The sequence below is a fragment of the Melanerpes formicivorus genome, unplaced genomic scaffold (assembly GCF_026170545.1).
Source record: "Melanerpes formicivorus ecotype bairdi unplaced genomic scaffold, bMelFor1.0.p_v2 SCAF_46, whole genome shotgun sequence".
In the NCBI taxonomy this organism is placed as follows: domain Eukaryota; kingdom Metazoa; phylum Chordata; class Aves; order Piciformes; family Picidae; genus Melanerpes; species Melanerpes formicivorus.
In genome coordinates this window covers 4,327,995-4,341,330 of record NW_027142398.1, presented here as the reverse complement: position 1 = coordinate 4,341,330, position 13,336 = coordinate 4,327,995, and the positions used below count along the sequence as shown (strand labels likewise).

General features: G+C 63.3%; 1 protein-coding gene across 7 annotated transcripts in view; it reads left to right on the top strand.

Moving 5' to 3' along the window:
- ATP2B4 (ATPase plasma membrane Ca2+ transporting 4) overlaps positions 1-13,336 on the top strand; it is a 55,992-nt gene that overhangs the window by 16,978 nt on the left and 25,678 nt on the right. For all 7 annotated transcript variants that reach the window (XM_068159743.1, XM_068159745.1, XM_068159741.1 and 4 more), the window contains exons 2-5: positions 5,069-5,532; positions 10,487-10,684; positions 11,572-11,829; positions 13,096-13,221. In XM_068159743.1, the coding sequence (XP_068015844.1) occupies positions 5,337-5,532; positions 10,487-10,684; positions 11,572-11,829; positions 13,096-13,221 (778 nt within the window). In that variant the 5' untranslated portion in view covers positions 5,069-5,336. The remainder of the gene's footprint in view (positions 1-5,068; positions 5,533-10,486; positions 10,685-11,571; positions 11,830-13,095; positions 13,222-13,336) is intronic.

Genomic DNA, 13,336 nt, shown 5'->3' with positions numbered 1-13,336 from the left:
CTGCTGGCCCTGGGTGCTGCTGGGGGGTTCCCCCTGGCAGGCAATGGGGCTGCCCCACGTGGGGGGGAGGGAAATGCCCCTGTCCCCTCCCCTGGGCCACCACCCAGCGTGCTCTGCTGAAGGAAGTGGCTGCCCCGGTGGGAGGAGGCTGCCGGGAGGTAAGGTGCCGCGGGGGGGGCAGGGGGCTTTGGCCTCGTGGGTGCCCAGGAGGTGACCTCTGGTGGGCAGCCTCCTGTGGGCCTTGCAGGAGTGCCCCCGGGGGGGCTCCAGCCTGGGCAGTGCTTGCTCTTGGCACACAGGGGCCCGGGGAAGGAGCAGTGAGAGATGGGCACCAGCACTGCTGAGGGGAGAGGGGCAAATCCTGCTGCCTCGCTGCACAGGGTGCTGGCACAGGGTGCTGGCACAGGGTGCTGGCACAGGGCGCTGTGAGTGGAGCTGGTGCCCTCAGAGGTCTGCCTGGGCTCTTTCAGGCTGGCCTGGGGCCCCTCCACCCTGCCCTGCTCAGGGCATGGCCCCCACCTCGGCACTGGGGTGGGAGGATGCATTGCATCCATGGGGTCCACAGCTGCCAGGGGTGGGTGCTGGGTGGTGCTGGGCTCTGGGGGGTGGGAAGCAGAGCTGGGAGGGCTGCAGGGTCTCTCCCAGGGCAGTCCCTGGCGAGCAGGCAGTGGAAGGTGGCCCAGGCTGGGGGCTTTCTCCTTTAGTTGGCTGCTTTGGAGCTCTCTGTCTGTCTGGAGAGCCTTGGGTGCCCCTGCTGGGGGGCTCAGCACAGCCTCCCCTGGGCATGGAGCTCAGCTTTTCACTGCCAAAGGGAGAAGTCTTCAGCCCAGGCCAGGAAAGGTCATTTGGGGGCTTGGGGGATAATTTTTTCCCCCTCTCCCCACTTGGCAACATAAAGCAGCATCCCTGGCAGCTTTACATTGAGTTTGCCATGGCAACCTCCAGCAGCTGAGGCTTTCCAACACCCCAGCCCTGAAGTGGGAGAGGAGATGAAGCCTGAGGGGCAGGACAGCCGCTGAGCCAGGGGCAGCGTGTGGGGCTGGCACGGGGGTGGCCTCTGTGCCAGTGCAGCTGGGCAGGGCCCTGGGGAAGGTGACCAACTCTGCTCCAAACGCTCAGGGGGGCTGATCCTGCCTGGCTGAGCTGCCCTGGGGGTGCTGTTCCTTGGGGTGCTGCTGGGGGAGAGCTGAGCTGGCTGTGGACCTCCCTCAGCCCTGTGGCTCAGCAGCCTCCCCCCGCGCCGGCTCTGGGCTGGCGCCGGCTCTGGGGGGTGGGCAGCTCCCATCTGCTGCCAGGCCTGCCCTGAGGGTGCCAAGCTGCCCAGGGAGGCTTCAGGCTCTCGCCCAGGGGCCCAGCAGCAAGTGCTGAGGCAGCAGCCGCGGGCTGGCATGTGCCAGGCCCTCGGTGCCAGGGGCTGTGCCGCCGGCTTGGCGGAGGGCACCCCCCGGGAGGTGCCCAGCTGCCGCTGCCAGTGCTGGCCCTCCCTCAGCAGCCCGCTCTGCCCTCAGCTTCCAAGCCAGCAGGTGCCCTGCCCCGTGCCAGGGGTGGCAGAGGCTGCTGTGGTGCTGGCCCAGGGGCACTGGCCCCTGCCAGCCGTTTATTATTCTGGGCAGGTTTGGCTGCAGCACCGCTTGGGCTCCTCTGCTCCTCCCCAGCCTCTGCCTCCTTCCTGGAGCCTGCAGCCTCCTTCCCCCGGCTCACAGCCCAGCCCATGGGGGCAGAAGGTTCGTGTCCTCCGCTGCTGCCGCCCCCAGGCTGCTCCTTGCCCTCCCTGGGAGGTGCTGCAGCAGCCTGGGGGGTTCCCTGCAGCCCCCTCCCATGCAGGGCAGGACAGCTGGGCTCCTTCCCAGGCTCTGCTGCCTGGGCTGTGCTTTCCTGCCTGAGGGAGCTCTCAGGGAGCAGTTCCTCCTCCCCAGTGCCTGGGGGCCCTGGGAGTGAATGTGGAGAGTTAGGGAAGTCTGCTGAGTGCTGCTGGAGGCATTGGGAGCTGCTGGGGATGGATCCTTCCCGGCCTGGCCAAGGAGGGAGGGAGCCAGGTCTGTGCCAGCAGGATGGGGCAGAGGTGGGGCCAGGAATGGGGCTCTGACCCAGCTGGCGCTCTGGGGCTGGAGGAGGATGCTCAAAAGCAGGCAGCAAGAGCTCTTCCCTGCCACAATTCCTCCTTTCTTCTTGACCAGCAGAGTTGGTTCCTGGGGCTGGCAGTGCTGGAGGGAAGGAGCCCTGTGGCTGGGCACGAGCTGGTGATGATCTGAGCCACATGGGTTCCTTCAGGGATAATTAGGGACTAGGTCGTTACAGTGCTAATTAACTGTCTTTCACTTAACCTCTGAGCTCTCCTCAGAAGCTGTTAGTTGCTGTGAAAGAGGAGGGAAAAAAACCCTCCAGAGTGTGGAAGTGGGGGGAATGAGCCTTATTTGTCTCCCCCTCTCGATCAGCAGGAGTCTGGCTAATTGGAGCTGCCATCTCCTGCCTCCTGCTGCCAGCAGCTTTCCTGCCTTTAAATGATAGATGAGCTTGGTGAGGAGCCATGAAGTGACCAGGGCTGGGCATGGCCAAGGCTGCTGCTGCTGCTGAGCTCTGCTTCATGGAACAGCAGCAAAGCTCTGCCCCAAGGCTGCGAGGTTGGCTGCTCCAGGGGCAGCAGTGCAGGGCTGGGGGAAGCACATCCCTGTGCTCCCTGTGCCCTTGCTGCCTGCCCTTGGTGGACAGGACCCTCCTGGGGGTGGTGGGGGTGGCAGCAGTGGTGTCCCTGAGGTTCAGTTGGTGCCTGCTGCCTCCTGATAACACCAAGAGCCTCCCTGGGGGTTAGTGGTGGGGAGGGGAGGTGCCTGCAGGGGCCAGGCCCTGGGCTGGGTGTGCAGGGAGAGGTTTGCTTTCATGGGATCTTGCTGCCTCAGGGATTGCAAGGCTGAGGTGACCTGGGATGGGATTGAGGTGGTGCTGAGACAGCCCCACCGTGGTCTGCTGCCCATCTGCTGGGTTTGGGAGGGCTGGCACATCCCTTGTGCTCCTGGGAAGCAGCTGGTGGCCACTTCCCCTCCTTCCTCCCCTTCTTGCCTGGCTGCTTGGCTTCTCTGGCCTCTTGCTCTGCCACCTCTGGACCTCTGTCTCAGTGCTGATGCTGCCCTAATGGCCACCATTCTCCTTTTCTCCATCACTTCTACTGCTTGAGGCTTTCTTCTCTCTCCATGGAGAGCTTCTCTCGCAGGCTCTTCACCTCTAGTGCCGCAGAGGTGCCTGGCAGCATCGCTGCTGGCATCTGAGCTTGGGAGCAGGGCCAGAAGGTGCCTGGGCTGAGAGAAAGCCCTTTGCTCCATGCTGCTCCCTCTGTGTCCCTTGCTGTCCCTGGAGCCCATCTTCTCAGCCTGGGATGCCAGTGGGGGACCCCAGACCCATGCCCGTGGAGCAGGGGGGAGCTGCAGGGTGCAGCTCTGGGGCTCAGCTGGCAGGGCTGGGATGCAGCCTGGCTGGCAGCAGTGTGGGGCTGTGAGAGCCAAGGCTGGGAGCCTGCAGGCTGCCTTCGAGGGGATGGTGAGAGCTGGGAAGCAGAACACACAGCTGAGACCTGCTCTGAAAGGGTCCTTGAAGCAAAAGCCTCACAGAGGCCTTCGGTCCGAGGAGGACATTGAGGGCTGGAGCAGGCCCAGAGCAGGGCAAGGAAGCTGGGGAAGGGTCTGGAGAGGAGCTCTGGTGAGGAGCAGCTGAGTTCAGCCTGGAGAAGAGGAGGCTGAGGAGAGACCTTTGGGCTCTCTGCAACTCCCTGGATGGAAGGAGGTTGGAGCCAGGGGGGTGCTGGGTTCTCCTCCCTAGTAACAAGTGATAGGATGAGAGGAAACTGCTTCGAGCTGCACCAGGGGAGGTTTAGGTTGGCCATGAGGAACAATTTCCTGGCTGCAGGAGTGGTCAGGGCCTGGCAGAGGCTGCCCAGGGAGGTGGTGGAGTCCCCCTGCCTGGAGGGGCTCAAGGAGCCTGTGGCCACGGCGCTCGGTTCAGTGGCCATGCTGGGGCTGGGCTGCTGGTTGGACTGGGTGACCCTGGAGGCCTTTTCCAGCTGGAGCAGGTCTATGACTGTGTGGTTTTCAGAGCAGCACACAGGGCTCAGTAGCTTCTCTGCTTCCTTGTGAGCCTCTCCTCTGATTGAAAGCCTGCTGGGTGCCGTGAGCCTCTCTCCGTCGGCGCTGGCAGGCTCGGTGGGATGCTTCTCCTTACCTGCTGGCAGTGTGGAGAGCCTGGGCCAGCAGCCCGTGGAGGAAGCAGCTGTTTTCCACTGCTGAGATGTATTTTTAACCCCAAGTGAATGGGAGCATTGCTCTGGGCTGGGCAGCTGGAGGCTGAGTGAAGAACCACCTGGGAGCCCTTCCTGCCCGGCCCCGGAGCCGCTGCCGCCGGCGTTGCCTGCGGCCGTGAGCAGCCCTGGGTCCGTGCTGGGCCTGGCTGAGCTCCCTCCTAAGGCAGCTTCTGCTCCTCAGCAGGCTGCAGGAGCTGGGGCTGGTCAGCCTGGAGAAGAGAGAAGGCTCTGGGGAGACCTTAGGGCAGCCTTCCAGTACCCAAAGAGGCTACAAGAAAGCCAGGGAGGGGCTTTTGAGCAGGGCTGGGAGTGATAGGATGAGGGGGAATGGATGGAAGCTGGGAGAGAGGAGACTGAGACTGGAGATGAGGAAGAGATTCTTGGCAGTGAGGCTGGGGAGACTCTGGCACAGGCTGCCCAGGGAGGCTGTGGATGTCCCCTCCTTGGAGGTGTTCTGGGCCAGGTTGGATGGGACCTTGAGCAGCCTGTGCTGGTGGGAGGTGTCCCTGCCCAGGGCAGGGGCTTGGAGCTGGCTGCTCCTTAAGATCCCTTCCAACCCAACCCACTGCATGAAGCTCTGACCATGCTGATCCTCAGGGCTGCTGGATCCAGCTGGTGCCTCCCAGCCCTCCTGCTCCGGGCGGCCGAGCGCCTGACCTCGGGCAGCGCTGCTGCGGCTGCCCCGTGCCGTGGGGCAGCCTGTGCCCACCAGCAGGCCTCCTGAGGCTGATCTCATTGGGGTTTTGGTTTTCTTTCTGTTCCCCATTCCTGTTTCTGCAGCTCCAGTTGCTGTGGTATCCAGGGAGCCCTCCTCCTTCTGCGGGAGATGCACGCCGGTCGTTGCTAAGGTCGCCTCCGCGGTAACATGCACATCCTGTTTACACCTTCAGCCGGAGAAGTTGGGCTCGGCTAGAGGCACCACTTCACCTGGGCAGCCCCCCAGGGCAGGGCCCCCAGCGAGCAGCCCCTCAGCAGCAGGACCCCTGCCCCCCGAGGAAGGCGCTGTGCCGGAGCTGCCAGCCGGCGCCGCCGCCCCCCAGCCGGCAGCATGACGAACAACGTGGCCGACCACCACCCCGCCAACTCGGTTGCTGAAGGCAACCATGAAGGGGACTTTGGGTGCTCCATGGTGGAGCTCAGGAACCTGATGGAGCTGAGGAGTGCTGAGGCAGTGGCCAGGCTCAACGACTCCTACGGTGGAGTGCAGAACGTCTGCAAGAGGCTGAAGACGTCGCCGGTCGAAGGTAAGCAGCCGTCCGGCCCTGGGAGGAGGTCAGGGCCCTGGGCTGGCTGCAGGGAGGTCAAGGCTTAGGTGAGCTTTGGAGGTCCCTTCCAGCCCAGCCCAGTCTGTGATCCCTGGAGGTGTTTAATGCCAGGCTGGATGTGGCTCTGAGCAGCCTGATTGGGTGTGAGGTGTCCCTGCCCATGGCAGGGGGTTGGAGCTGGATGATCCTTGAGGCCCCTGACAGCTCTGTGACCCTGGTGGAGGATGTCCCTGCCTGCTGCAGAGGCAGTTGGACTGGAGGAGCTTTAGAGCTCCCTTCCACCCCAACCCATCCTGTGGTCTGCAAGCTGGGACTGGCTGGTGCCTCTGGCCTGCAGGGTCTGAGGTGGTGCCTGGAGCCACGCAGGGTCTGAGGTGGGCTCAGAGGGTGGTCCCATTGCCCTGGGCACCCAGGGAGAGCCTGGTGGGGGCTGGCTGCCTCTCAGTAAAAAGCTGATTTGAGGAAGAGGAGGAGGAGGAGAAAGAAAGAGAGAAACATCTTGGGGAGGTTCCTGCATCCCATGGGATGATGGAGCTGAAGTGGGCTGTGGGCAGGGGTGAGGGGCAGCAGGGGGGCATGGCTGGGGGTGGGGGGGGATTCTTTCCTGCTCTGCTCTCCTCCCTGCTGGTCAGCAGCAGCTTGTGCCCTGTTTAATGATTGACCTGCTGCAGGGGTTGGGGGAAGGAGAGTGTAAAGGTTGGAGAGTGCTGGGGAGGTGGCCAGGCTGCCTGGGGCTCCTTTGCTGGGTGTCAGCATCCCAAGCAAGTGACAGGCAGCATGTCCCCAAGGGGCTTCGCTGCTGAGGGGGCTGCATGCAGGTGTCCCCTTGACCTGTTGGGCACCCACCCTGGCTGGCTGCTTCTGAGCACCATGAGCTGGAGCAGTGGCCATGCTGCTTGCCTGTGAGGGCCTTCCCGTGGTGGAAGGAGGTCACCTCTCCTCCTCAGGGTCTGAGCTGGCTTTCTGGGGTCCCCCTTACGGGTGAGCAGGGGGCTGATGGTGTAGGGGTGCCTTTGTGCCCTGCTTTGGCCTTTCAAGGGGTATGGTGGGGTGAGAGCCCCTGCTTACAGTGCTGGAGGTCTGCCTGGCAGGATGCAGCCTGGTGGGGGCTGCCTGGGGTGGGGGCTGGGGCTGGGCTGGGGCGCCTGGGGCTCGCCTGGGGTCGCTGGGCTCCCAGCTGGGAGCGGCGGCGGGAAGGGAGACAATCTCGGGATGTCATTAGAGGGGGGGGGAGCCCCGGTGGAAATACCAAGTCCAGGTCACAAAACAATGTGGTTTGACCCTGCCAAAGTGGGAGTGAGCTGCAGGGGGGTGGGAGGAGGAGAAGGGGGGTGGGAAGTGAACCCGAAAGGCTCTTGCTGAAGGCAGGGGGCAAGGAGCTGCCCTTCCATCCCGGGCACTGCTGGGGGCTGCAGCTTCCTCCTGCAGTCCGTCCCTGCCTCATCCTCTTGGGATGGAGGGGAGCTCTGCTGCCTGTCCCAAACCCTCTTCTGTTGAGCCCTGAGAGCAAAACTAAAAGGACACTTCCTACCAGCTGGGAGTTTCAGGAGCAGTGACAGCCCTGTGGCACCTCTGCCTGACCCCCTGGGGGCAGGGCCCTTGGCTCCTGCTGTGCCAGGCTGAGGGAAGCCCTGGCAGGTTGGCAAGCTGGGAACTTGTCCTCTGCCTTGATGTGTCCATGGCCTAACCTGAGCCTGCAGCCCCTTCCCAAGCTGGCACAGCCTGGCCAAAGCCTGGGACCTTCTCTGGGCACTGGGTGCCTGCCCAGCTCTGGGTTGCAGCAGGCAGCCCTGGGCAGATCTTTGTGCCCATCCCTCTGCTCATTGTGCCACTGGGATGGGGGCACAGCTCTGGCCACCTGTGGGCAGGGACCACTTGGCTCTGTCCTCTTCCTGGTGTCACCAAAGGAGGCTGCAGGGCAGAGCAGAAGCTGCCCCACCGTGGAGCACAGCAGCCTGTGGCAGGCAGCAGCCTGTGGCAGGCAGCATCTGGAGCTGTTTGGCTCCACCTGGCTGCATGTGGCTCCTGCCCCTTGGTGCTGCCACCTCCCTCTGTGCTGCAGCCCTGGCATTGTCCTCACAGGACAGATGCTGGTCCCCCTCAGGGGCTGCCTTGTCCCTGAAGGGCACCAGGGGGGTTTGCCCTGGTGGTGATGCCAGCACCTCAAGGCTGTGGTGGTTGGATCAACACACACAGAGATCCTCACCAGGGCTGGGGATCTGCTGGGACCTGCTGCCCTGGCTCTTGCTCTAAAAGATGTCACTGAGCCTCAGCTCCTTTGGGCTCCTTCCAGAGGGGCTTGGTGCTGGGGGCTGGCTTTCCACCACCTCCATCTGTCCTGTTGCCCAGCTGGGTCGGGCAGGGTGAGGAGGGGAGCAGGGTGGTGGAGCTTGGATGAGTCACCCATTAGTGAGTCTCCCTTCCTGGTGTCCCTTGGGTGACAGTGTCAGCAAACACCACCCTGACTCACTGCCTGCTGGAGTGGCTGTGAGGAGCCTGCCCTGGGGGCTCCTTGCCCCCCCAGAAGCAGCTTTCCCAGCCTGCAGTTCCTCTGCCTCATCAAGGACTGGGGACTGCAGAGGGCTTTCTTCTGCTGCTGTCACTTGTGGCCTCCATCCAGGCTTCCTCACCCACCCCCCTCCACTAACACTCCCTGCAAGTGGTTGCAGCCCAGAGCCATGGTAGGTGCCTGGGCTCTGTGCCCACAGCTTCTGCTCTCTGCAGCCCCCCTGTGCCACCCCAGGGAACCTGAACCCTCTCCCTTCACCTTTCCCAGCTGCCCCAGGAAGGCTGGGGGGCAGCTCTGGGGTCATGCCCACGGCTGGGATGTGGGTTGTGGAGCAGCCATGCCCCATGACAGCGTCCTGCATCCCCATGTGGAGCACGTGTGTGCCTGGCACGCCTGCCCCTGGCCCGGGCCGTGCCAGCCTGCCCTCCCCACGCTGCCATGAGTCAGGCCGAGGTGCTTTTAGGCGTTTTTTCCATGCACTGGGCGGGAATCGGGGCTGGGAGATCCCAGGATCCTGCTGCCTCGTCACGGCTGGGTGGGGACAGCCTGGCTGCGCTGCCGACCTCCCCTCCCTGCGGCCCTGGGCTGCAGGCAGCGGCGGGGGGGGTGGGGAATGGGATTCATCCTGCGGCTGCTTCCTGGCTGGGATGAGAGGGAGCTGGTGGGGAGGTGTCCCACGAGCGCCAGAGCTTGGTCCCCTCAGGAGGGCATCGCTGCCAGGCTGCTCCAGGCACCGGGATGTGGCCAGGGCTGGGGGTTGGTGCTGCCTGCCCGGTGCATCTCGGGAGCTGGCAGAGCCCCACAGCCCATCTTAAGGTGGAGAACTGGGGTGCTGAGCCTGGGGCTGGGCACGGGGGTGCTGAGGGGTGGGGGGGGGGACACCCCCTCAGCTTTAGAACGGCTTTGGTGCAGGGGCTGACAGGGGAGACCATGGGGACAGTTCCCAGCTCCCATCCCTGGCTCATGTCCCGGGATGGAAGAGCTGCCAAGGCTCTTGCTTGGTGTTCTGCTTCCCCCTTTTAGCTTTGGGGCTTTTGCTTCCCCCCCTTTTTTTTTCCTCTTGCTCCCCCCTTTTTCCTTCTCTTCTTCTCCCCTCTTGCTCCCCCCTTTTTCCTTCTCTTTTTCCCCCCTCTTGCTCCCCCCTTTTTCCTTCTCTTCTTCTCCCCTCTTGCTCTCCCCTTTTTCCTTCTCTTCTTCCCCCCTCTTGCTCCCCCCTTTTTCCTTCTCTTCTTCCCCCCTCTTGCTCCCCCCTTTTTCCTTCTCTTCTTCCCCCCTCTTGCTCCCCCCTTTTTCCTTCTCTTCTTCCCCCCTCTTGCTCCCCCCTTTTTCCTTCTCTTCTTCCCCCCTCTTGCTCCCCCCTTTTTCCTTCTCTTCTTCTTCCCCCCTCTTGCTCCCCCCTTTTTCCCTTCTCTTTTGACCTCTCTTGCTCCTCTCTTTTCCCTTATTTTTGTTCCTCTTGCTCCCCCCCTTTTCCCTTCCTCTCCTTTCCTCCCTCTCGCTCCCCCCCAGCCCCTGCCCTTGCTGCTCGCAGCCACAGGAAGCAGCAGCCCCTCAGGGCTGTCCACCTCCTCTCCTCCCTTCCCCCCACCCCCATTCCGGCAGGAGCAGCCCCGTTCCTCCCACACCAGCCGCCCGCGGGGGCCGCTTTGGCCTGGCCGCCCCCCAGCCGGTGCCCGCGGGGCCGCACGGAGCTCGGAGACTCTCCCGCAGCGCCGGGCGGCTGCCGGTGCCGGGCGGCTGCCGGTGCCGGGCGGCTGCCGGTGCCGGCGGCTGCTGCTCCGCGGAGCTGGCAGGAGGAGAGGGATCAGGTGGCTCCGGCAGCTCGGAGCGCTGCTGGCGGTGCCAGATTCACGGCTAATTTGATGCAGCATGTAAACAAGCTGCCCGGTGCCAACTGGCATTAACTGGCACTCGGGCGCTCGGCGAGGCTGCGGCGCTGGGCAGAGGTGGCCCAGGGGCGTTCAGAGAGTGCTCTGGGGGGTGAGAAAAGGACCTCCGGAGTTGAGTTCAAGCCCCTCTGGCCAAAGCAGGATCAGCCAGGGCAGGTGACACAGGAAGGTGTCCAGATGGATCTTGGAAGTGTCCAGGGCAGGAGGCTCTCCGGGCACTCCAGCAGGGCTCTGTCACCTTCACACCGAAGAAGTTTTCCCTCCTGTTGAGGTGGAGCCTCCCGGGTTCCAGTCTGTGTCTGTTGCCCTTCATCCCATCCCAGGGCACCACTGATCAGTGGTGGGTTTGCCCCAGCGGTGCCCTGCCCCACCAGTTGCACATCTGCTGCCCCATGGCTGTCAGGACCCCAGCCCTGCCCTGCCTGCACCTTGTGCCTCCCACCCTGTACGAGCAGCTCCTCGGGGGGGTCCCGCTGGTGCTGGTGGGGGGGTTAGAGGTGGGGTTTGTCCTCATCTTCATCTCTGCCCTCTCCAGGCCTGTCTGGGAACCCCACTGACCTGGAGAAGAGGCGGCAGGTCTTCGGGCAGAACTTCATCCCTCCCAAGAAGTCCAAGACCTTCCTGCAGCTGGTGTGGGAGGCCCTGCAGGACGTCACGCTGATCATCCTGGAAATCGCAGCCATAATCTCCCTGGGCCTCTCCTTCTACCACCCCCCGGGGGGGGACAATGAATGTGAGTCCCTGGGGGGCCCTGTGCTGTGCTGCCCGATGTGGCACCCTGCTGAGCTGCCAGCCCCGTGGGAGAGAGGCTGTGCCGTGGGTGCTGTCTCTGGAAGGTCACCCTGTGGGTTCCCCCCCACCCTCAGCATGGTGCAGATGGAGCTGGGGCTACTTCTGCTCACCCTTCAGGTGGTGGCTTCCTCCCATCCTTGGGGGTCCTTGGTGTGGTCCCCTCCAGGGGCTTGCACTGCTGGGTGTGTCTGGGTGCAGCTGGCACTGTGGCATGCTCCTTGTGCCCCCCCCCCCCCAAAAGGTGCTAAAAGGCTGCAGGGTTTGGTGGCTTCCCAAGCCCCATGGCTGGGTAGGTGTGGAGGGCCAAGGCTCCTCTGGCCCCTGAGCAGGGGCTGGCACCCTGCTGGTGGCTGAGTGATGACTCTGGGCGAGTTTCTCCTCCCCAGCCCTGGATGGATCTCAGCCTCGCTGGAGGAGCTGAGCAGGGGCAGAGGTGTGGAGGTGCAGGGAGATGGTGACTCACCTGGGGGGGGTCACACAGCAGCAGCAGGGCTGAGTGCTGCAACTGCAAACAGAAAGCCACTTGTCCCAGCTCTGCCCAACCCCTGCCAAGAATGAAAAGTAGGGGGAGGGGAGGGGGAGAAAGTAAGAGGAGATAAAAACCCCAAAGCCCAACTCCAGATGCCTGCAGGGATGGAAGAACCACCTCCCAAAACGTGCAGGTTGGAAAAGACCCTCAGGACCACCAAGTCCAACCAGTTTCCCCCTGAGAGCAGGAGAGGGGAAACCCTTGGGGGGAGGAAGGAGGTGAAGCTGTCTTCCAGGTGGCTCTGTGTGCAGGGAGCTGGGGGTCTGCCGGTCCCAAGGGGTCTCCTCCTCCTCCTGCAGTGTGTGGCCAGTCCACCGGGGGCGTGGAGGACGAGGGCGAGTCGCAGGCCGGCTGGATCGAGGGCGCAGCCATCCTCTTCTCGGTGATCATCGTGGTGCTGGTGACAGCCTTCAACGACTGGAGCAAGGAGAAGCAGTTCCGGGGGCTGCAGAGCCGCATCGAGCAGGAGCAGAAGTTCACTGTCATCCGCAAGGGGCAGGTGATCCAGATCCCCGTGGCCGAGATCGTGGTGGGAGACATCGCCCAGATCAAGTACGGTGAGTGAGTGAGGCTGCTGCTGCCCGGCCTGGGGCCCTCCCCCTGCCTTCCCCTCCCCTCCTCCTCCTCCTCTCTGCTTTGCCTTGTTGGCTCCTCCAGCTGCTCTGCTCTGAGAGCTCTGGTGGCCCAGAAAGCCAACAGCAGCCTGGATCAGCAGGGCTGGAGGCTGACGCCCTGTGCTCTGCACTGCTGAGCCCACACCTGAGGCTGGGTTGAGCTTGGGCTCCTCGCTCCAAGAAGGACATTGAGGGGCTGGAGTGGGCCCAGAGAGGGGCAAGAAAGCTGGGGGAGGGTCTGGAGAATCAGGGCTGGGGAGGAGCAGCTGAGGGAGCTGGGGGTGTTCAGCCTGGGGAAGAGGAGGCTGAGGGAGACCTCACTGCTCTCTGCAGCTCCATTAAGGGAGGCTGGGGACAGGTGAGGCTTGGTCACTGCTCCCAAGGAACAAGTGAGAGGATGAGAGGAAATGGCCTCAAGCTGCCCCAGGGGAGCTTTAGGTTGGATATTAGAAGAAACTTCTTCCCTGAATGGGTTCTGAAAGCCTGGCCCAGGCTGCCCAGGGAGGTGGCTGAATCCCCAGCCCTGGAGGTGTCTCAGAGCCACAGGGATGTGGTGCTGAGGGCCATGGTTGAGCCCCAGCCCCAGCAGAGTCAGAGAATGGTTGGAGGGGATGAGCTCAGAGGCCTTTGCCAGCCAAGCAGTTCATGGCTCTGTGATCTTGTGGTGCATGGTGGCCAGGAGTGAGGTCCTTGCTGCTGAGCACAGGGAGGAGATGTAGCCCTTGGGCTAAACCAGGCCCTGCTCCTTGTTTACCAGGGGCTGTGTTCATCCCATGCAGCTCCCCTCAGGAAGGAGCTTGGTCCAACCTGGTGTTTGTTTTCACACAGGGCTCTTTCCTTCCTCAGCAGGTGGCTGGTGGCATCATGCAATGGGTTTGGGTCTATTTTCTGTGCTACCAGGAGGCTTTAGGAGGGATGTGGAGTTGATTCAGGAGAAGCAGATGGGTGAAGCACTGTCTGGTGGAGCAAAAGCCCTCCCAGCAAATGCTTTCATACGTCAGAGGAGGTTTGGGAGCTATTGGATGTCACTTCAGATGCCCATCTGGCTTCTACCACCCATCTGTTGCTTCTCTTCCCTCTAGATCTGGGCTGAGGCTGAGATTTGAGTCCTTTGGCTGTCACATGAAGCCTTCAGCTGGGGTGGGGTGGGCAGGGGTGAGCTGTGACTGCCCAGGCTGGGGCTGACCATGCTCTTTGCTCCTCTCCTAGGTGATCTCTTGCCAGCAGATGGGATCCTGATCCAGGGCAATGACCTGAAGATCGACGAGAGCTCTCTGACCGGGGAGTCCGACCAGGTCAAGAAGTCTCTGGATAAAGACCCAATGCTGCTGTCAGGTGAGGGGGCCCTGGTGGGTGCTGGGCAGGGCTGGGGAGGTGGTGGCTCCTGGGTCCTGGTGGTGGGGAGGAGGTGTGGGAGCTGTGTGTGGGGTCCTGTCTGACTGTGGCCTTC